This window comes from Centruroides vittatus, unplaced genomic scaffold, assembly GCF_030686945.1.
Source record: "Centruroides vittatus isolate TY-2023 unplaced genomic scaffold, ASM3068694v2 contig_2703, whole genome shotgun sequence".
NCBI lineage: Eukaryota > Metazoa > Arthropoda > Arachnida > Scorpiones > Buthidae > Centruroides > Centruroides vittatus.
In genome coordinates, this window is record NW_027121722.1 from 48,511 (window position 1) to 71,638 (window position 23,128).

The 23,128-nt window shown below is 31.1% G+C and overlaps 2 protein-coding genes across 2 annotated transcripts in view; both read right to left on the reverse strand.

Annotated features, from left to right (window-relative positions):
- Nucleotides 1–20,938, reverse strand: part of LOC136971761 (A-kinase anchor protein 9-like) — a 56,779-nt gene extending 35,841 nt beyond the window's left edge. Inside the window, exons 1-10 of the mRNA XM_067266256.1 lie at nucleotides 20,272–20,938; nucleotides 18,839–18,929; nucleotides 17,755–17,952; nucleotides 15,412–15,506; nucleotides 13,946–13,999; nucleotides 13,641–13,810; nucleotides 10,084–10,239; nucleotides 5,864–6,046; nucleotides 5,573–5,785; nucleotides 5,403–5,447 (exon numbers count right to left, since the gene is read on the reverse strand). Coding sequence (XP_067122357.1) covers nucleotides 5,403–5,447; nucleotides 5,573–5,785; nucleotides 5,864–6,046; nucleotides 10,084–10,239; nucleotides 13,641–13,810; nucleotides 13,946–13,999; nucleotides 15,412–15,506; nucleotides 17,755–17,952; nucleotides 18,839–18,929; nucleotides 20,272–20,660 — 1,594 coding nt within the window. The 5' untranslated portion in view covers nucleotides 20,661–20,938. The remainder of the gene's footprint in view (nucleotides 1–5,402; nucleotides 5,448–5,572; nucleotides 5,786–5,863; nucleotides 6,047–10,083; nucleotides 10,240–13,640; nucleotides 13,811–13,945; nucleotides 14,000–15,411; nucleotides 15,507–17,754; nucleotides 17,953–18,838; nucleotides 18,930–20,271) is intronic.
- Nucleotides 20,938–23,128, reverse strand: part of LOC136971762 (putative leucine-rich repeat-containing protein DDB_G0290503) — a 36,335-nt gene continuing 34,144 nt past the window's right edge. Inside the window, exons 13-14 of the mRNA XM_067266257.1 lie at nucleotides 22,479–22,630; nucleotides 20,938–21,487 (exon numbers count right to left, since the gene is read on the reverse strand). Coding sequence (XP_067122358.1) covers nucleotides 20,942–21,487; nucleotides 22,479–22,630 — 698 coding nt within the window. The 3' untranslated portion in view covers nucleotides 20,938–20,941. The remainder of the gene's footprint in view (nucleotides 21,488–22,478; nucleotides 22,631–23,128) is intronic.

Consider the following 23,128-nt stretch of genomic DNA (forward strand, 5'->3'; position numbering starts at 1 on the left):
AATCTCTACAAGATCAAAGTACGTGCAAAACAAGAAATTTCTTGTTAAATTCCTATCTTTAAAATCCAAAAATTTTTTATTTTTAGTGTGTTAATATTACCACCGATCCCATTGGTTTTAATAATTGATTTTATATTTATATATTTTTAAATTTAAAGATGGGGATAGAGGATATGAAGAGTCAAATGGACAGATTGGCAATGGATAGAAATTATTTTAAGTGCTATGGATAAATTAATAAAATAATTGTTGTTCCTTGCTATTTGTTTGTCTTGTTTTGGCTCATAGAATCCTCGAAGTCGGAAATGGAAAGAGTATAATTTTTACTTGTTATTGTAATCAGTCGCAAATCTCTACAAGATCAAAGTACGTGCAAAACAAGAAATTTCTTGTTAAATTCCTATCTTTAAAATCCAAAAATCCAAACCATATTCAATCCCAAGTTCTACACACGGTAAGAAAGTCTTGTATTGCATAATCTATGATAAAAATATGAAGAATTAAGAAGGACAATCATCAATTAATCTTTCATTTGCAAATTATACAAATGAAAGATTTGAAGATGAAGATTGCGCTTTATCTTCTTCACTTAAAACCAGATGTCCAGGTACACCCTACACATTGAGTTTCTCTTCTCCAATCTTTAAAAACAACTGGCAATCATTACTTGGTTTCATATTTCCAAGGACATTGTGTGCAAAAAGAATGAAGGAACAGTATAAAGATTGTTCAATACTCAGAATTTAATACTAGCCATGATCCAAATGCTGTATGATACCAATCACCATAAATTGCAGACTTTACATTACATACAATTATGTAAAAGACACTCACAGTTCCATGTTTCCTTTGGACCTGCATAACCTAAAACTGTAACTGCTTAGGAACAAACAATTTTTCATATGATTAACGTGACTAAATAACTTGATATGGTTATATTTCAACCAAAAATTAATATCAATTTTAATCGTATGCAATTGAAATTCTCTTAACATAACCAATTATATACTGAATTAATCAAAGCACCTTTAACATGGGAAAAGTTTAAACAACAATAACATTTTTGACCCAGTTAATAAGCCATCTTCGAGCACAAACAGTTGAAAATGGAATGCTATATTAAAAGATAGAGAAGAGTAAATAAGCAGGAGGAGACGGTAGCAATTGATGCAAAAGTCTAAGAAGATATTCCAGGCAGGCAGAAGGAAAATCATATCCCTGCACGTTTAAACACATATTGATAACAGTATGATTACAAATTTCACATTCTTCTATAATGCTGGCCTGAGACAGGATTAAAGACAGTCACGATGACTGGCAGGTAATCAAGATAATCAAAACCATAACCCACAAATGTTCAAACAACAAAGATGAGGATTCCCTTCACCTTGCCCAGCAATATCTTTTTAGACTTTTGCATCAACTTATACCATCATTGTTTACTTTATCCCATCTTTTCTTTCAACACTGCAATTTCACTTTCAATGTCTGTGCCCATAGATGGTCTGTTAACTGGGTCAAAATACTAAGTGTTGTTTAAACTTCTCCTACCTTTAAAGGTGCATTAATTAATTCGGCAGAGTAACTACAATGGCTAGTTCATCCTTACTGATCGTATACCTCCACTTTGGAAAGAACGCAAGTTCAAACTCCATTCATTCTGGACAGACATTTAATCAAAATTAAATTTAATTAATTCAGATTTATATTATTTTATTCATTTTTATTCTTCCTACCTGATCCAATAATAAAACAATATAGTAACAGGCAGCAATATCATTAAAATAACTTACTTATAACTAAACGCACTTTGTACAATTATATCAGAAAAATATAGTAAAAATTATACAAATATCATAAATAAATTGTTTTTTATCTTATTATCAGGCAGAACCATTTAGAAGAGTAAACGGATATACACCAACCAAATGCCGAAACTCTATCGGGCTAGTTTAAGGCTAATTTTCTCCCAGCAGTTCTAAATTATTTAAATTAATTAATTAAATTATAATTTTTCGTATTAATAACTTGTATTATTAATGTTAATACGAGACAGCACCTAACGCTTACCTCTGGGGTACGTAATTCATTTAGTAATTAGCCTTAAACTAGCCCGATAGTTTCGGCACTTGGTCGGTGTCTAGTCTTATAATATATCAGGTTTAGCAATGTTGTTTATACAGATATACAAGAAACTGAATTAAAAAAACAAAAGTAGAGCTATGTTGTTTCATGCAGCATTCCATATAAACCATAACCAAGTTTTGATAGCAGATAAGAGTATTATTGGAAGAATCGGAAGTGTTTGTAAGTGGCTTAATCACCAGTTTCTGGATGATTCTGTAAAGTGGCTTTCTGTATACCAAGGCCTCAACACCTTAATCTTTATTTATGAAAGTACTTCAAGATCATGTGAATCGGATAAACACAAAGCAAAAACTACCAAAGATTTATATACATATATAACACCAAATTATTTAAAACATTATGCCATAAGTAAAAGAAAATATCCGTATGTATATTTATTTAAATAATACCCACAAAGTATGGTTTGAGATTGCATAATAAAGTGATTTTGCCAGTATACAGAGACTTTTATCTCACCCTGTATGATAAGAAGTAGAAGATTGCACTGAAGAAACTGACAAATCCGATAATTAAAAGAAAATATAAGATATTCAGGATAAAGTTATTGTTCTAGAGTAAGTAATTTCAATTGATAACGTTAGTTAATTTTAAAAAAACAAAATAAAACATAAAGCAAAATATCAAAATTTAATAAAAAGTAGAATTGTGTCAGACTTTCTTTTGTAAGCAATTGACAAATGGAGGTATGATGCAAGTGTAATTTTCATTATCATGACACGTACATGTATAAAGTAAAATCGACATTAAAGAATTTTAAAATAATATGAATTATCATTACGCAAATATATATTTTCCTAAAATATCCAGCACTTTTAAAATACAGTCGACTCCGCATAAGTCGACACCGTAGGTTAATTAGTCAGATTTCTGTGGTCCCGGCCAACTTACACAGGCAATAATGTTATTAATGTGAAAAAACTCGGTTTACTCGACATCGTTTAACTCGTCACCACTGGATAAATCAACATACTTTTTCTGTTTCACACTTTTTTGACGCCCGATAAGTTGATTCCCCTCCTGAAAAAAAATGAGTTCACACCGTACAATAAGCTGTGTGGTGTGAACTCATTTTTCAGGGGGAGTCGACTTATCAGAATTCTAAAAAGTGTGAAACAGAAAAAGTATGTTGATTTATCCAGTGGTGACGAGTTAAACGATGTCGAGTAAACCGAGTTTTTTAAGGTTAATAACCTTAACGGCTATGTAAGTCGGCCGGGACCACAAAAAATTGACTACGTAACCGACAAGTGGCGAGTTATTCGGGTGTTGACTTATGCGAAGTTGACTGTATATTCATAAAATAATAAAATTAAGGTTATTTCGAATGGCTTAAAAGCCAGAAGGCTCAGACAGAGCATATCTGATGATGACAAACAATAAACAACGAGCTTATATCTTGACAAGTGCTAAATTTTTCAATGTCAGAGTGCAAGTGGATTATAGAATTGATTGAATGTTGAAGAATTCACCTCCACCTTCCAACCAATAGCAATTTCTAGATCGTACTACCATGAAAATTTTTGATAATCCGAACGGAAATCAACCCAGATATCTCTTAGAGAAGCAGGCTGATGCCTTTATCACTTGAGAACGTCAACTTGCTATCAATAAAGATAAGACTGAAATAATATGATAAAATTATAGAAATTTCAAGATGAACACAATAAAATCTGATTGTGTAACTGGCTACAATTAATAAAAACAAAGATAAAGAAGAGCAAACAGTAAATCCTAGAAAAAACAAAGAGAGATGTGATGCTAAGAAACAGAAATATGTGAATAGGCAGGCCCATAAACTCACCCAAAGACAAAGAAGAGTTACAAAAATTAATGAAAACTTATCAGTTTATATTTAATAAATTAATAAGACTACATTTCCATCCTGTTATAAAACATTTTCCCCATATTTAAGATTTCTGATTTTGTAATAATTTAATAAAAAGATGTGAAGAAATATTGTAAATTTTTCCTAAAAAACATTGCAGTCAGCATGACATTGTACAAGCATTTAACAGTCTGCATCCAGAGTTCCACCAACAACAGTGGTCTGGATACCACCCATTAAACTCTTCAACAACTTCATACTGACTGCAGATTTTCATTATCAAAATAACTTTAATTCATTCCTTCTTATTCACTGTAATTATAATGCTTTGCCTGTAAAATTGATTGTCGTATTCAGAAACCTTGCCTAGGGAAAGACAGAATTACCATGTTTGCACACAGTGGTAGACATTCTGCAGACGAAACAGATAAAAGCATGTTGTAGCCATTAGGATGTTATTGGATCATTGATGGACATGAAAACAGCTGACTTTTGAAGTGAATGTAGTGCTTTAACTGAGTTCACCATCTTAGCAAAAAAACTTTAATGTGAAACATTATTCCAAAGTAAATGGCATGCCTCTCTCACTGATATGCAACAGACAGACATGGCACAATTTCATCTTGAATGTTATAGGTGTACAGAAGAGGAGTTTCTTCACTAAATAAGTGCACTTGACAAAGCATCTTCCATCATCACCATGTCCCAGAAACTGCAGTAAGAACTAAAAAAGATAATGATCATTGCTTATGACTTTGAAGATAATGATCATTGCTTATGACTTTGAAAATTATTTTGGTCCATGTTGTAACATAAACAGTAAACTCTGACTATTAAAAACCTTCTTGCAAAGTCATCTGTGTCCAGCTATTCCACAAAAGAAGCCTCAGTTGTTGCAGTCACATACATTTGTTCAGCACAACAATGCCCAGTGTCATATTTTTTCTGCAGTGATGACATTGCTAGAACAGTGGCGCTGGGAGTACCCACCATATTCACTAGACTAGAGCCCTTGCGATTCCAATTTGTTCCAAAAGAGGAAAGAACCACTCAGAGGCCAATGTTTTCAAACTGCTTCACAGCATCATATCTGCATCAGGATGGTCTCTGCAAGCCTTGTCAGAAAACAATGCTGCTGATGGCATCTGACAGCCATTAGATGTCTACCATCTCTGAATACACTGAGGACGTAAATTGAGTTTGTCTCTAGAATTTTTATAGAATAACTTCTGTAAAGATTCTAGAGACAAATTCGATTTATAAACCTATCTAATAATGTTTTATTTGTTATAAAAATTACATAAACAGAAATCTAAACTACAGGGAGAATAATTTACAGTATGGAATAATTGGTTGTTGTTATATTCAAATTAGAGAGATAAGAACCATCTAATTATTAATAACAGTAAGGAATAAATACCGAACAAACCTGGTTTGGAAGATATCGTTTTGTCGGAAGGAGACGTCTGTTTATCTTGGAAAAAAAAAGAGCCAGATCATGTTATTTAAAGGCACGAGAAAAAAGTAACAAAGAAAGTTAGTTTGTTTTTAGATATCTTAAAAATAATACTCGTCTTGAAAGTCTTTTTCGATACTTACCTTGCTCTGCTTGTCCCACATTGTTTGCCAACATCTGACACTGTTCCTTTGCATACCGCTTCTCTTCAGATAACGTTTCTTGGGTTTCTTCCATATAATGAAGTTGTCGGCGTAATAAATTCAATTCCTTAACAAGCGATTCCTTAGTTTCTTTGAGACTATTTATAATATCATCCAGTTTTTGCCTTTCTTGTTCACTATTTCTCAAAAGTGCTTTAAAATATATATTATGTTAGTTCTATCTAGTAATAAAATTTATCTAGTGAAGCAATAAGAAAATATTCAAAAAACCTTCAACTCTAATTAGTTCCATTTGGAGAAAATCTTTATGTTGTGTCTCCTCCTGAAGCTCTTTGGCAAGTGCCTCATTACGATACAAAAGAACGCGCAAATCCTGAGTCTGCTGGGCTTCGACGGCATGCGTCAAGAGACGAAGAACTCTCTCGACAGCCGCTCGAAGTCTCTTGCTGGCACCTTGAAATTGAAATTGAAATTGAAATTAAAGACAAAATAAGTTATAAATTCTTTACCAATAATTTCTTTTAAAAACACTAATTTAAATACACAAAGAGTTGAAACACGCAACTCAACATGTTAAAAAATAGCACGACACAAAAACAGTTTGTCGAAACAAAGTTAGTTTGTAACAGTCGTATGCATAATTTAATTGGGCAGTACACATCAACGCAGTACTTTCCATTCGCCCTTATCACACATCGTATGTATGATCGACATTTCACTGAATAATAAAAATAAAATATATATATTTAATTTAATCATTCAATGAAATTAATAATAATAAATAAAACATTACAGCATCATTCTTTCTTTGTTAATTGTACGAATTTATAGCAAAAGATGCCAATGAATTGTGAAGGTTGTACAAAAATAAATAAATAAATTCCTTGCTTTAGGACTCCACTTTACCAATTAGTTTGGTAAATGCTGCCGTATACAACTTCATGATTCTGGATTTATCTTTTCTGTTAATTTTCTATTTCAACAAATAAGCCTGAAATTCTGAATCACAGAATTATTCTGAACCATATAATAGCTAATTTCTTAATAAACTTAATATCAAAATTTAGACTAAAGATGTCGTCGTCGTCATGCGTAAACATTAACAATTAGAAATTAATTTTGAATTTATTTATATTATCCAATCTCTGACCTGATTTCTTCAATGGTACATCAATGATTGATCTTAGCTGATAACATAGCACAAAAAGCATGACTTTCATTAGCAAAACAGCTAAAATGTAAAAGAAAAGCCTCCAATTTGTTTTCCAATTCTCTAATCATCACTGAATTAGATGAATGTCAATCATGCCAATAAATTATTTTCTTTAAAATTTAACTGGATTAATCTCTCTAATCTTGTTTAATTAATTAGTTAATTTATCAATGCAAAGCTCAAGTTAATTAAGAGATCATTTTGTCTATTGTAGAGAAATGTAACACACAATAGGATTGACTAACACGGGTAGAGAATAAGGAACGATACTTTAATCCATACTATCTGTAATAAATTTTGAAGTCCGAATTAGATACTAATTTGGATTTCTAACAGAGGTAGAACGAAACCTTAAATCTTTAATTAATTGATAAATCAAATAAGACAGTAATAAAACAATCTAGCTCCTTTATTCTATCCAATGTGTTGGAGCAGTGTGTGAAGGCCCTTTTGACTACAGCCATAAAGATTTTAAAATTGTATAGGTCTACATGTTGGTCCACTTCTTCGACGCCCTTTTCGTGACACAGAATGGACACATCTCCACCACGGTCTACAGAAACCAACTTACCATCTGCTGTTCATCCCTACCAAATCCCAAGACCCATACAGTTTCAAAACTATAGCCTTTACGGCCTTATCCAAAGGGGTTTTCACTCACTCTTCCAACATATTGGACAGAATAAATAAAATAATCACATATTTCCAAAAGTTCAACATTTCTTCCAGTATATCTGTAATGGTTGACTGTTGTTCTAACAGATATCTATTAATGAACCTAAAGTTACTTTGTGCTTGTTATTTAATGATAACGAAAAGCAAAATATCCTGAATAGTTTAAATGCTGATTTAAAATAGCAGAAAAAAATTATAAAAAATCATTCCATCATATACACTTGCTGACAAAATAAGTTATGCACCAAGGAGGCATAAAACTTTATTGGTGCAAACATAATGACAATGGTAATAAATGATTAATTTATTATAATACTGTAATCACTTATTACCATTTTCATTGTATTTGAACTAATAAGGTTTTATTCACAGCAAAGCATATACTTTCCATGGAACGCTGGTACAATTTAAAGAAACTTTTACTACATTTTAGAACCTTTGTTTGCCTGGATACATGTCGTAATACAATTGGGCATGGAAACACACAAGCACTGAAAGCTATCCTGCAACAGATTTTTGCATAGAAGCAGCATCTTTGCTTTGGATCATTCACACTTGTAGTTGGCTAAAGCTGGTATCTATCTTGTCCACCAAATGCTCTATGGAGCAAAAATCTAGACAACAAACAGGACAGGAAATGTGGCAATGTGTGAAGTTTGTCTTAGAAAACCCTACAACGTATGTTGCTGCAGGATTTCCTGAATATAATGATTTACTTTTAACATTCCTTGCAATACTACTAGGATTAACTGATTGTCTATGATATGAGATGCCTTTCTGGACCATTATGCTGACAACTGGAGTAGTGTGTTGTTCAACAGTAAAAACCAGATTGAAGTGCTCACCTGTTATCCCATGTACTGTACTTCAACATGGTAACTGTCTGTTCTCAAAAAGAACTAGAATTTGTTACTAAAGACACTATGTTGCTAGTCTGTAGTAGTCTGTGCTTCTCTGTCATGGAACCCCTATAAACAAAGCTGATAACGTGAAGATACGAATGGCAAGACATGTAGCAGCTATTGTGCATGCAAATTTGCATCTACTAATTTCTGCCTGCCAATAGTAATAGTAATAATAATAAAAAAATAGAGTTCTGAAGCAAGGCTTCTATCTTTCTCAGGATGGGGTAAAGACAGTTTGTTGTAGTTGTTCGTGTTTGTCTCAAAATCATACAGTCACCTTTCCTGGTCTGGAACATCCAAAGTTTGCCTGTCATGTGTGTCCACTGTCCTCACAGTCAGGTCAGAAAGACCCAGGTGGCAAGCAAATCAACAAATGGTCTCTCAGCTTGACAATGTGGCATCTCTCAACTGTATCAGCTGAGCATAATGTGTTTGAGTGCATCATACTGGCATGCTTGGTGTTCAGAGACCTTCAAACAACAGGTATACTGAAAATACTGAACACTGAGCCTCTGTGAGCCTTGGGACCATATTTTCAGGCACTCTGATGGCATTACCTGGCATGCAATATAATTATAATCATTTACATACCTGTTTGAGACTGCTATACACCAAGTTTTTGCATTAATCAAACAAATTCTATCTGGTTGCATAACATTTCCATCAATGAGTGTATATAATTGCACATCAACACAGAATATAATACTCAAGTCTTGGTTTATTTCACCTAAACATATGCTGAATGAAATTTTTCTTATTTAAACAACATTAATATCTAAAACTATTACAAAAATGTATTGAAAAATAAGTAAACAATAAATAAACATGCAGAATGGAATAAATTAAAGAGAAATGAGAAAAAAAACTGTAACATTTTAAACAAAAACACAATAAAAAAAAACTTAATTGCAGAACTGAAAACGGTGCACAAAATACATGCAACATAAAGAGTGAATTGATGCAGATGAAATACTGATTGCGGCATTTACAGAACACAATTTCTAATAAACTGTAATGTTCTGTTTTAAACTTTCCTAATAAATTTTTAAACTCGTTACGAAATCTCTATTTTTGAAGCAGAGGCGCTTCGTTCTCAATGCTCTCACACGGTAAATTCAAACAGAATCTGAGGAAATTTGTTCCTGTTTGAGCTTACTATCACGGACTATGTTAAAACGAACCATCTCAGTTTCGAAAACGTCACTCTGAAGCATATATTACTTTATAATAAATTAAAGGGTTGTTGCATTTCAGTTAGTCATCATCAAGGAGTTGAGTATATCGGGATAATTCCTAAAAACTAGTGTTTTTGTTAGGCGGATAAATCACTGAACAATCCATGTTCAGTAGTTGGAACTATCAAATGTTCTTAAAATAAAAGATATCTATTACATTCTGAAACTATGTAAAGTAATTACATTCATTTAGCATCTACGAAATATGAGTAACATTCAAATAAATAATAAATTCCGAAAAACTGTTTTGATAAAATCTTGAGTTCTAAGTATTGTATGCATTCAAAGGAGAATTATAAAGAACAATTCTTCGTACATAACAAAGCAACGCTTTATCAAAATATCAAGGTTTTTTACCACTTAAAACATTATAAGGAATCCGAATGAGACAAATTTAAGTTACTTAATAATTCATTTATAACTTGGTTTCGCAAACACCCTTACAATATATCTGCAACGTACCCAAAACAACATCTTCGCCCTCCATTTCCACTTCGTGGGCGGCGATAGAAGAAGTAAACAAATCCCAAGAACGTGGAGTTAAGTCGGGACCGTCTTCGCTAAGTTCAAGATTCATTGTTTCTCCCATCAACACAGTAAAATCTTCCCTCGATCCCACTATCGATAGAAAGTAATTTATTAGATTCACAAATCTCTTAAATAATACATAATATTGTAATAATTTTATTTGTATAGCCAAATATCAATCAAAAGATTTTTGAAAGTTCTATAAAAGTACTGTTGTTGTTCTCATGCTGTTATTGTTAGTAGAAATTTGTTATTTGCCAGATGACAGAATATTTTACACTATTTCGATAATTCTGAACTTAGTAATGGGCAAATATATGCAAACGATTTAATATATAAATTTGAAATTTCTTCTAAAAGACATTCTATTGGTGTCTTCGGGTCTAAAATAGCATCACGGATTCGGCTAAGCCCACAATACAGACAATAGGTGACGAGTGATAGAGAAGACATATCCGAATAATTTATGAAAATTTTACTCATCCAGACTCAAATTTAAATGACTGGAACATCAAAATAATACTTTTATTTGGCTTTCAGGCTGTCGGAAATTTAATATTCCTAAAATATACATTTAAAAATATTACTGTATTGTATTTATATCTTTCCTACACATTCTTACATTAAATTACTTGTCTTTTGTGTACAGATTGATGTCGTTTTTCAATTTCTATTGTAAAATCAAAAATAAACAAACTAATTTTAATTTTTATGTATTCGAAAGACTTCTTTGCTGCAAATTTTCAACAATCTGAGCCAGTTTCCAGCCAATATATTCAATTCTGATAGTTACTTTCACCTTAACTTTTATATTAATATCTAGTAAAACTGTTTATTAGTAATAGCAACTGAAAAGACTACAATTAATTATAAAGTGTTTGTTTTCTCTTATATAAAGGTTTTCTTTATTAACATTTCAAATGTTTGCAAGTGGCTAATAAGCTTCTAAAGAAAGATCAAGGCTATCTTAGTACTTTTAGTATTGGTTCAATTACATATAATGTCAGATAGTATAAGAAGTGAAGCAAGAAAAGAATAGAATAGGCATGTGCAATAACTCATCAGAAAAATAACATAAAAATTATACATTTAACTGAAAAAAGTGAGTGTGCTTAATGTATTTAAATCAAATTTTAATTAAATATTAATACTTCACATAATTTAAGTTTATATAAATTAACAACCGAGACGACAATTACCAAATATTATAACACAATCTAAATCCGCAAATACGGGTACGCATTGCCTATCAAAGGAGATATGTTCTGGAAGTACTTTATTATGTAAACATTGTAGCATACTTAGACAAATTTTATGTGGCATAGTCTACCATTTGTACAGGCTGTACGTAACACACTAATAAGTATTTATGTATCTAAATACATATTAGTATTTAGATTATTATTATTTGTCGGGAAAGTGAAAAAAAATCCATAAATAATTGCTCCTAAGCTTACTGTTGAGATTTCTGTAGAATGTAGAGTACATACAACTGCAGAAACTATCAGAAAAACTTTAAAAGCAAGTAGCTATAAAGATTTTATGGCTACAAAAAAACCAGTAGTAATGGTTAAAGTTTGCAAAAGACTTTTATATAAAATCGGTAACATTTTGGAAATCAGTTTTGAGGTCAGATGATCCAAATTCAATGTGTTCGGTTCAAATGATTGTATAAAAGTAAGGAGAAAAGCTGGAGATTCTTTAAAAATGAAAAATCTGATCTCTACAGTGAAATGTGGAGACAGTTTAGTCTATTTGGAGTTGTATGTCTGCGAATAGTGCTAGAATTCTGCAATTTGTTGATAAAATAATGACTCGATATGCGTATAAATAGATTTTAAATAACAATGTTCAGAAATCAGTAAGAAAATAAAAGTCAGGATATAATTAAGATATCGAGGGTCTAGTTATTATCAGAGCAAAAGTGGCCCAACTCGTTCTTAAATGTGTAAAATATTTTGTTTTATCATTATTTTTTTCTTTCGTCTGGATACTTTTGTGATGTTAAAAATTTTCACAGTTTTAAATAAAAGTATCTTTCTCTTTCTGATGAATGTTTTTGTATATGTAAATACTTTTTCTAGTGTAAAAATCTCTGAAGATTTCACATATGTCATTATTTTTTTCCTATTTCAAGTAAGAAATGAGTCGTAACTGAAAAAATTTCCATTTTATAGGTGTCCGGTTACTTTTGTAACAAAGTGTATATAGTCTGTTATTAAGTGAAACATCGTTAAGCAATGCATAATTCTAACTTAATGTCAAAAAAAGTAATTATGTAATAATACTGTATTTACTCTACATGTAATGGAGATGAATATGTTAAGGTGGATGCTGGGCCTAACCCAATTTGACCATGTAACAAACAACGACGTTCGACAACGACTGGAAATAACAGGAAATGACAAGAAAATGCGGCAGGCCTGCTTAAGATGGTATAGACATGTCCTACACGGCAAAGACACATCAGTAGCAAAAACAGCCATGCAATTGAACCCAAGAGGGTGCCGCCCACGCAGAAGGCCCAAGAAACAATGGATGGATACCATCAGAGAGGACATGCGCATGTCAACCTTAACCCGGAAGATGCCAAAGACCGTGCCAAGTGGAGACGACAGTTGCAACAAAGAAGACCCTTACCATGGAAAAAGGCAAAGAAAGAGAGACTGTATTTGAAAATTTGTCTGTCCTTTACTTTTGCAAGATCATTCTTAATAACTGTTTGAAATATTGAATTTTACCAAGAAAATACACGTATAAATACCATATATATACGAGAATAAATATAAAATGCTGATCCGTGCCGAGTGTTCTATCATTCCTATTTTTCTTAGTTGGTAGGTATATTAAATTAAGTTTGTTTAAAAATGTAACTAGGACATTTATTTTTCTACTGTGTATCCACTAAAAGTTTTTCAGGTCTATTGGAAGTCTGATTAAAGATAAGGACATAATACTGAACTTATCTAAGTCAAATCATTCAGGAGAATTCCTGAGATTCTATCTTGAACTCAAACCTGAAATCCCTAAATGTCAAGTCAATGACTTTATTACTTCATTCATAATAATGCACGTTGACATTTTCTCATATTTTTTAACTGTTTCCACTATGGAAGCATTAATAAAGCTTTTTTAGTAGCCGTTAAAGGTTTAGTTGGGCCTGTAATGGCAATGGATAGGTAAAGGTACGCGTCCCTACAAATTTGAATTAAGAAAGGAAATTATATGGATCTTATTTGAACACAAACCTGAATCCGAAAAGGTTAAAAACTAACACCATTACTACCTCACTCATCCAGCAGTCTATTAATTTCTTTTCTCAAAATTTTTCAGAAGATAAAATTACGTGAAATAATTCTTTTTCACAATCTTAAATATTTGAAATGCAGTTAATTAATATTTGGTAATTGTTGCATTGAATCTAGATACAAACACTTTCGTAAAGAATTTTACCAATCTAAAATATTAAATAAAACATTAAGAAATTTTACCGGGGATAAGAGTTCCTTCTTCGTCTTGTTGAAAATTATTTTCTGCGGGATGCAGAGCATCCAATCCCAACTGAATTAAGCGATTATTAATGTCCTGCTCTATATCAAAGAAAGTCTTGACGAGATCTGAGAGCACGTGTAGCAATCTTGAATTAGTCTGTGCCGCTTGACTAAATGGTAAAAATGAATTATTGTTTTATTTGTTTTATGACAAATGATGGTCTCATTAAGTTTGGATGTGCTTAACCATTACACACTATGTTATTTCTTATTGAAAATTAATAATTAACAGTAAGAATACTCACACTTGCCATGACTGAACGTCGACTGTCGATAGTTCAGTATTCGAAGACCAATCTCTGTTCAAAATATAAATAAAAACAATATTTAATATTAAGAAAGGATGCAAATCTAGATATTGTCTTTGTTATTAAATTATCTATTCAAGTTTCCAATTAAATATTTTGGTTTATTATTAAAAATCCAGCTTGATTAATAGATTATTAATACAGTTTTGGCTTGGTTACTTATACAAATATGCCATGGCAAAAGCATAAAGTCGGTCGAGTGCCAGAATCATGGATGTGTAGCTGTCCCAAATCAGCAGGATCAGCAACCAGTATGGTTATATCTTCTAAATTAATTGGTCTGAAAACAAACATTGAACAAAGGTCCAAATATTGTTATTGGCAATGCAACTGCATAGTATAGGAGAGTTGGAAGTTAAAATCCTGCTGAGGATTGATTTTTTCTTCCATGATATTCTAAATTGTTAAATTCAACATGATGTGAAATATTATTGATCCATGTATAAAACGACTACATTTGTAGCATTTAACCAGGATATTGTATATACACGTTAATAGTAAGTCTAGTATTAATTGTCTGCTCTGGCATTCTTTGTTTCCCTATTCCTATATCTTTTAATCCTTCACTTTCTTATCGGGCACACCGAAAATGTTCCAAGAACAAGGCGTGGAGAAAACAAAGAACAAGCACCCGGAGGTATGTTTGGAGTGCGTGATAACGGTCATTCTAGACGACGACTCAAGAGTGAGCAGACGACTAGCGAAGGTGCTTAGATTTTCATCAAGAAGGAAGGTGAGTCAATGAACCACAGATACGTTTGGGAGAAGAACTTAGAGTTCTGAAGACAAGAAGTGAACTATATCCATCCCTCATTCTGATATTATTGACAGAGAATTTCATAGAACAGTATAGCAGCAGGTTGGGACACAGATTCCCCATCCAAAGGCATCAGAGAAGAACAACACTCTGAGTATCCATGTGTTGTACCCTCTCTTTATATCTAATATTCCTGCTATCCTATTCTCCCTCTCTCAACCTTTCTTAGTTTGTAAGTTACATTTAATTCTTACTTATACCATTTTGGAGAGTTCTCCATTACTCCATTGTCGCAAAAGGTGTTCCCATCGTGGACGCCACGTGTCTTAAGCCTTTGTTCTCACATTGTACATGTTCAAGGTTCTGAGTCGAGATCCGAACTGATTATTGTAGTGATACTATGCATAATAGGTAAAAGCTTGGATTTATTGATCTTTGTTCCGAGAATAAATATCAATTTGCTTTGTGTTACGTTGCATGTTCTTTCCTTTCGTGGTCAATGCATCATTACCGATCTTAACACATTAAACCAAAACTTATGAATTCAAATCACTTAAGCAAAAGTGTTTAAGCAGACAAACAAATAATTTAATTAAGTTTATAATTTTAAAATTAAGCAAATCAATAAATAAAACTAATGACTTACTTATTTTGCTTCGACTGAAGTCGTTTACTTATTTGCTTTTCTTTCAGTTTCACCTTCTCTAATTCAATCTCTAATGCCTTTTTAGATTTCTCCAACTGTCAAATTTAAATACATAATTATTTTCATGGAAATTTAAATTTTAAAACACTTAACTAACGTCAAAGAAAAAGTGTCCTACTGAACATATGATTCAAATTGTTCTCAAGTTACACAGAAAGTTTTAACGATAGTGAGATCTTTGGACTATGTAAAACAGTAAATTTATCGACCGAGATCGATAATATAGAACAGCTCTCAAAAACAATAGAAGTCTTTAATTCAATATTACATACTGTCAGATTGTTTGAAAGAATATGTCAACTGATAAAGAAGTAGAAGCTGTATTAGAACCATTAGAAAACATTCTTGTGCCTGCTTTTTAACATTTAATATAACTTTGTTTATAAAAATGTTTATGATTTTACACTTTACTTCTAATAAAGTGTAAAATCATAAACATAAATGCATAATTCTCCTGTTTATTTGTATGTGAAATCTTAATATTAAAACTGTACACAACTTGAGAGTAGTTTATTCGACATGTTTATGAAAACTTTTTCCTTCGTCTTAACCTCTTAGAACAATAGTGGCCAAACTGTGGCTCTTCTTGATCCTTGCAGCTCCTATACAGTTGTACAATTTACTTTTATAAACTCGAGACATTATACACATATGTAATATTGTATATAAGAGTCGGGATAAGAGTCTAGAAGAGCTGCATGTGGGTCACAAGTCACAGTTTTGCCACCATGGTCTTAAAATATGATGCAAATTTTCCCAAGCGTTTTGAATACTTGTATAATATAACAAGTAATCATAATTAAAGTACTATATTATTCAATGCTGTCTAGAGAAGTATTTCCAAATCTAGTATGGCGACACTTCAATTAGGTACGTTAGAATTTTATGATATTCTATAGTCAGCATCATTATTGACATTAATACTAAACTACTGAAACTTAATAAAACAGCATTTAAAGTTCCATTTCTACAAGTTATACACCCTGAAAATCAATTTTAAAGTCAAAAAATTCTGCTTTTATGCTGGATTATTACGTTTCTCGCTTTATTTTTGTATTTTAGCTTCAATTTAAGATTATTAACATCAAAAAAAAAATTATTGTAAGTTTAAAATATAAAGACAAACCAGTGCAAACTAATAAACTTTATAAAGATTAAGAAGCTGATCTATGTAGCATTAATGTTTTCCAAGCCGATAGCTTCATCTTTAGATGAAAATATTAATCTTGGAATCGGAAACTTTAAAACCAAATAAACAGATTTCTTAAGCTGCTTAACTGTATTTTAAATTTTTAAAACTTATCAGGACTTAATATTTGTTCTTCTCGCATAACAGGATCGTGTTCAAATAGCGGAGTTAAACTTTATTTTGAGATTCTTCTTTGTTTTAATATGTAAAACTTGATATAAAAAGTCCTTCTAGTGACAGTACAACTTAAAATTTATAATTATTAAAACACCACATCACTTTCAAAATAAGTTCCTGCTGTAACTGCCTGAGTTTATTCCATTTTTCAAAGTAATACTAGTAACTTCCATTGGTCATTCACTCTTGGTTAACGAATATCCGGCAAAAACAGACATAACAATGCTTCCTCAACCCAACCTATTTATTCCTTGATTCTGCTCCTGAAGACTTTTTCCATTTCTAGAATAAAAGAGAAATTAAATGATGCAGGTTTCAATTGGCAGAAGAGATGGAAATTGTAGTGACAAGAGCTCACAAAAACCTGTAAAAAAAATACCTTCCAGTATTGCTTTCGACAAATGAAATAAACTCAGGCAGCTATAACAAGAGTTTATTTTGAAATTGATGTGGTGTAAAAGATTGTGTAATAAACTTGTAATAAAAGATTTATAGTATTTTCAAGGAACATGCTTAACATGTTTCCCTGCAACCTCCAGACATTGTTGCAGACGAAACACCATTTTCTTTACGTTCAACGTAAAGAATCAACAATTGTCATGTGATCTATAAAATACAGAGAGATGTGATATTTCATTTGCAACAACCTGAAAATAAAGGAAAATATGTGTTATATATTATGTGTTATATGATATTTTTACACCTTGTCTAGCTCACTTTATCCTATTCAAAACAATACAAGATATTTACAGTTTCTGATAACAAACACAATGTTGCATATGTACAGAGTAGTCATTTAATGCTTATGGTATCTTTACCTTAAAAGGAAATACATGAAAAACAATTTAAAACTTATTTTCTGAAATTAAATTAACAGTATTTCAGACTATTTAATGTATAAATAAAATGAAACAGACCTCTCTAAATTTCGATTTAAGTTGTAATAACTCCTCTAACAAATGGCTATTTTCTTGGTTATACATTGCCATATCTTTCTCCATTTGTAGTTGCAATTGTTCCATTTCTTCCAACAGTTCTAATTTCAAATTGAGATCTTGACAAGTTTCGTCCGTAATTGTACTCTTGTTGCAACTTCCACGGACTACTTCGTCTGTCTGAATAAATCAAGAACAGATATGTTACTTTCAATACGTAAGAAATAACTTCAGTTATTAAATAACCATACCAAAAAAATTTTTTTAATTGATTAAATAGTACGTAAAAGTGTTTCTCAAGTAAAAAATTTTCCTACACTTGCTGCAAACTACCCAGGCTACAATGAATCAAATGGACATGGTCCAATGTATCAGACCATCTACAAACATTTCTGAGGATCCACACTAGACTCAAACTTCTTGACAGAATGGTTTATAGTCGGATAACTTTATGACAACTATGTAACTAGCTTAAACCTTTCTAACTAGTTTTATAAGGTGTGGGCTATTTAAAACCATACAAAAACCACAAATTGCAGCAGGAACTTTAATTACTATGATGTTTTCAACTGTATTTAATCGACCTTCTTTAAGTAGGACACAAATAAATGTGAGAAATGACTAAAACAAAACGATTACCAAGTAATTGTTAGTAGTGGTAATGTAACCTGATTTAATCCAGTAATCATTTGGCTTTAATATATAATCATCAGACTTTTATATGTTTATAAATGTACATTTGAAATTATTTTTTATATATAATTTAATTAGTCCAGCTTCACATTTCAAATGTTTACTCTAGAATTTTTTTTCAAATTAGTGTTCTATTCAATACTAACTTCAACTTGTGTGTTCTACTTAAAGAAGGTTGATTAAATACAATGAAAGCATCATATTAATTAATGTTTTTGCTGCAATTTATTGTTTTTTTGTATGATTTTATACATCAGTGAGGTTTGAGAAGGTATGGACTATTGTTCCCTATTTTATCAACTGGCAAATACAATTTATTTGTCACACAGTTTACAGTGTTGTGTATCTCAGTTTATAAAAACATTTTACTTACTTCACAAGGAACTTTATCGCTCGCTAACTCTTTGGACTTCTCCGATTCTATAACAATTTTGTTATATTTCATTTGTAATTCCTCCAGTTCCCTAAAAGATTAAAAAATGCACATAAATATATTATTTAGTAACATAATTTTTAATTATGTGAAATAACGTGTATTTCAAAAATAATTTAAATCTTATTTACTCTTTAGATTTAGTTTGTCGTTATATGCTTAATAACAAAGACTAACATTGATATAACTGTAATAAATGTAATTAGTAAAGTTATTTAATTTAAAATATATACTCTACACCTCAAATTAGTAGTGGCTTCTCCCTGTATGTCATACTTTCCTTTAACAATAGAGTTGTGCTGGTCATCTAACTCCTTTCGGGGGAAAATTTCTGAATTGAAATAATGTGACTTCCGGTTTGTATCATAAATTTGTATATAGTTAATCGGGTCTCCTATCCCTAAGCTTTCCGCATCTGGTCTCGGCTTTCATCTACCTAACTCCTTTCTGGAGATTAAGAAAGGACAGACAAACAGACAACAGTGTGAATTTATAGGTCTACAATTTTTACAAATTGCAGCCCAAATAGTGATGTGTATAAAAACAGGAGAAGCGTTCTTTCACCAATTTGTTACCGAATAAAGGTCATTTCACGTAGAGTCGCATGAAATATTGGGTGGTTAACCCAACATTCCATATAATTCTACATGAAACGTGTAACGTGAACATGTATATATTGTTACGTTGCTACAAGATACATACACGGTTATGTACAGGAATATTGTAATATAGAAAAAATTTAGTTATTTAATATTCAAGTGTGAATGATACTTGAACGAATTAAATTTTCACAATTTTTGACTTTATAATAGCCGAAATCTCACATCATCATCATGGTAACCCTCCCTGTAGGCTGCATAATAAGTATAAGACCTCAGAGAATGCATAAAGAGTGTTATTCGGAATTATTCATTAAAAACATTATACAAAAATGATTTCTCTTGCTAACAAGGAGAGAGTCAGACGTTCGGAGAAGGTTGGACGTCATTGCACGTGGACAAAATAGACAATATAAAAATAGATAACATAGTTGCAATGTTTTTTCAACTGGAAACCCTGTCTGCGTAAGTGACAGCTTAATATGTTACCTTTACTTTCCAGATAACGAACCGATAAGGCTAACGGCACCTGCATTGGTTAGTAAGTAAAACTGGTGGTGATAAATAATTTGAAGTGGTGAAGTGGTGTAGAGATCATTTTTACTAGACATTACCAAATAATCTCTCCTGATGTATCTATACAAATGATGGGCAGTCCTGTTTGTAATAATCATGTTTATTTTCTCAAATAAATTAACTACTGCTATAATTGATAATTAAAATTTACTAAATATTATAAAAATAACTCTAAATTTCCAAACAAGAAATACTTACTTAGATTTGTTTTCTAAATCACAGGTCAAGGCTTCTAGCGCAGCATCGGAATTCTGTTTCTGGACATTATCGGCTACCGTCGAATTTGATGTATCGTGTGTATCCGTAATCTTAAAACTCTCATTTAATTCGTCTATAATATTATTGTCGACGTCCCGCATTTTCAATTCTTTCAGAAGTTTATGAAATTTTTCCCCGTGAAAATAATTAATTTTATTAATTTCTGCTTCGTGCTTTGATAGGAGAGAACACTTTTCTTCGGTCAATTCTTTAATTCTGTCTTTTAAATATCCATTTTCTTGTAAATATTTCAATTTTACATCCCTTATAATTTTTTCCTTTTCTAGTTTGAGAGAATTTTTCTCTTTACAAAATGTTTTCCACAACATATTTATATCTTCTTGATTTTTTCTTAAATTCTCAATTTGAGCTACGATTTCACCTTTATGAAGATTCTTACTTTTCACGTATTCAGATGAAATCTGATCGCGGATAAAGATTAATTCCCTCTGCTGATTCTGGATCAACGTGGCAACTTCTTTATCAAATTTTTCTTCGACGTGCTTCTTTTTCTGTTTAAGTTCATGCAACTCTTGATTTATCGTCACAAGTTCCTCTTTCAGATGATTCTGAATTTCGTCACAGCTATCGTCTTCGGATAATGTGTTCTTTATGAACAAAGATATAAAACTTTCTTTGTCGATCGATTGTTTTGCTTTAGTTCATCCTGTATCTTTTCTGTTGAGACTTTCTCCTCTAATTTGTCTTTACCAAATTCTATATAATCGAACAGAATACGAAATAGACTTTTTGCAAAATCTTCGAAACATATTCCGACATTTTCCGACTTCTCTTTTCCGAATGTTTTAATCGTATCATTTATTTCATTTAAGCAATTTTCATTAAGATTCATATAGAACTGTTTTAATTTATCATTTAATTTAATTCCGTATATATTTTCAATGTTTCTTTCTTGTTCTTGATACTTAGAAATTAGTTGTTTTACAACATTTTCCAGTTCCTTCTTCATATATCGGACTTTTAATCTAAAATATGATTCGAATTTCTTGAAATTTTCTTCATTTAAATCGCACGTTGCATTTTTAATGTGAGCAATATCTTTTGTACTATTAACATTTTGTACACTTGATGATTTCGATATTTTATCGGAAGCAGTGTTACTTTCTTCATCAGTCATCTCTTCGCTATCTGATACCTAATTTGAGAGACAAGCAATTAATCACTCGTACTTACTTTAGAAAAATTATTAATAAAATATAAGTAATACTCTGTTAAGGCATTTCCATTTTAACACAGATAATTTTTGTACTACGCCAAACTTTCTCGGTATAATATGGTTCCAAAGAATGACACTACTCAATACTGTATGAAGAATTCTATTACATATCTACTACATTATCAAGAAACATATCTAACATATTAACCAAACGCTGTCTGTATTAATGTGGATTACGTTTAAATTTTACGATACAAAGTGAGTCATAAGTCTCCATACAAATGGTGAAAGTGGTGACTAATTTCTTTTTTGTTTTCAGGAAGGTGAACCAATTGAAAAGAAATGCCACTAACGAAGGAAGAACGGATTGACATTATTCTGTTGGTATCATATGATACCATTTGTATGAATAACATAAACATTAGTCACCACTTTCACCATTTGTATGGAGACTTATGACTCACCCTGTAGATATATTCCTTGAATTATATTAATTTGTCAAGTGCCACAGACTCTTTCACATAGCATTTGGTTTACTACCATTCAATGTTAACTTGGCAACAATACAGATTAATCAATATTATAATCATTTGTAAGAATCAAGCATGATCAACATATAAGAGTTACTGTTCTGTAATTTTATTCTTGGATACACTGTGATGGCTTTTCATCATGCCTGTCATAAGTGTGACAAAGACATGATGGGATAGATGAAATAGTAAAGCATGAGATCATTCCTTAAAATTACTAATGACCTAGCCTAGACTTGAATTAGGGTCATTTGGAACAGTAAGCATGTTTTTTAGCCATAATAAATGTTCATACTTTGTTTCTTACTAATTAATTTAATAAACAAATTAAAAATGCAATTATTAAATCAATATTCCTTTTTTTATATGTTTCATGTTAAAAATTTTATGATATTATTATTATTAATTAAATATTATAAGACAAAACAAAATAATAATACTTTGTCTTTAACTAATTCCATTTCCTCTCGTTCACATCCTTCTTCATTACAAATAGTACAATATACTTCGAATAATATTTCGTAATTGTCCTTTATATGTTTCTGCAGCAATTCAACTTCGTGTATGTGATCTTTAATGTACTGTTTCATCACTGAAAGAAATCAAGTAATAAAATATAATTAAAATGACAAGTAATTAAACAATATTTTATCCATTCATATTGTAATCTTAAGTAAAAGATTCATTACATTTAATCCTTTTCTTTCAATACAGACAATTGGTGCTTTTTAGTTTCATTCAAAAGATTTGTTACTTATATTATTTTGTTTTTTTGTATTTTTTAGCTCCATTAAAACAGCTTTTTCTGTTATAATTTTCATTGTAGTTGAGTATTTTTTGTTGTAAATGTTCTTGGAACTTGTATCCTCATCTTCAGATTGAAGATTCAAACAAAACAAAGATCAAGAAACCTAATTCAAATCACATTCAAAGATGAAATGAGTGAGTCATTCGTCCTCTAATAAAGTTCTAACTTCATATTTTTATCGATTTATATATTCACACTTTGAATATTTAACAAGCCAAATATGTCTGCCTGATATGTAAAATGTAATAAAGAATAATAACCATTTAATAACATAGGAAATTA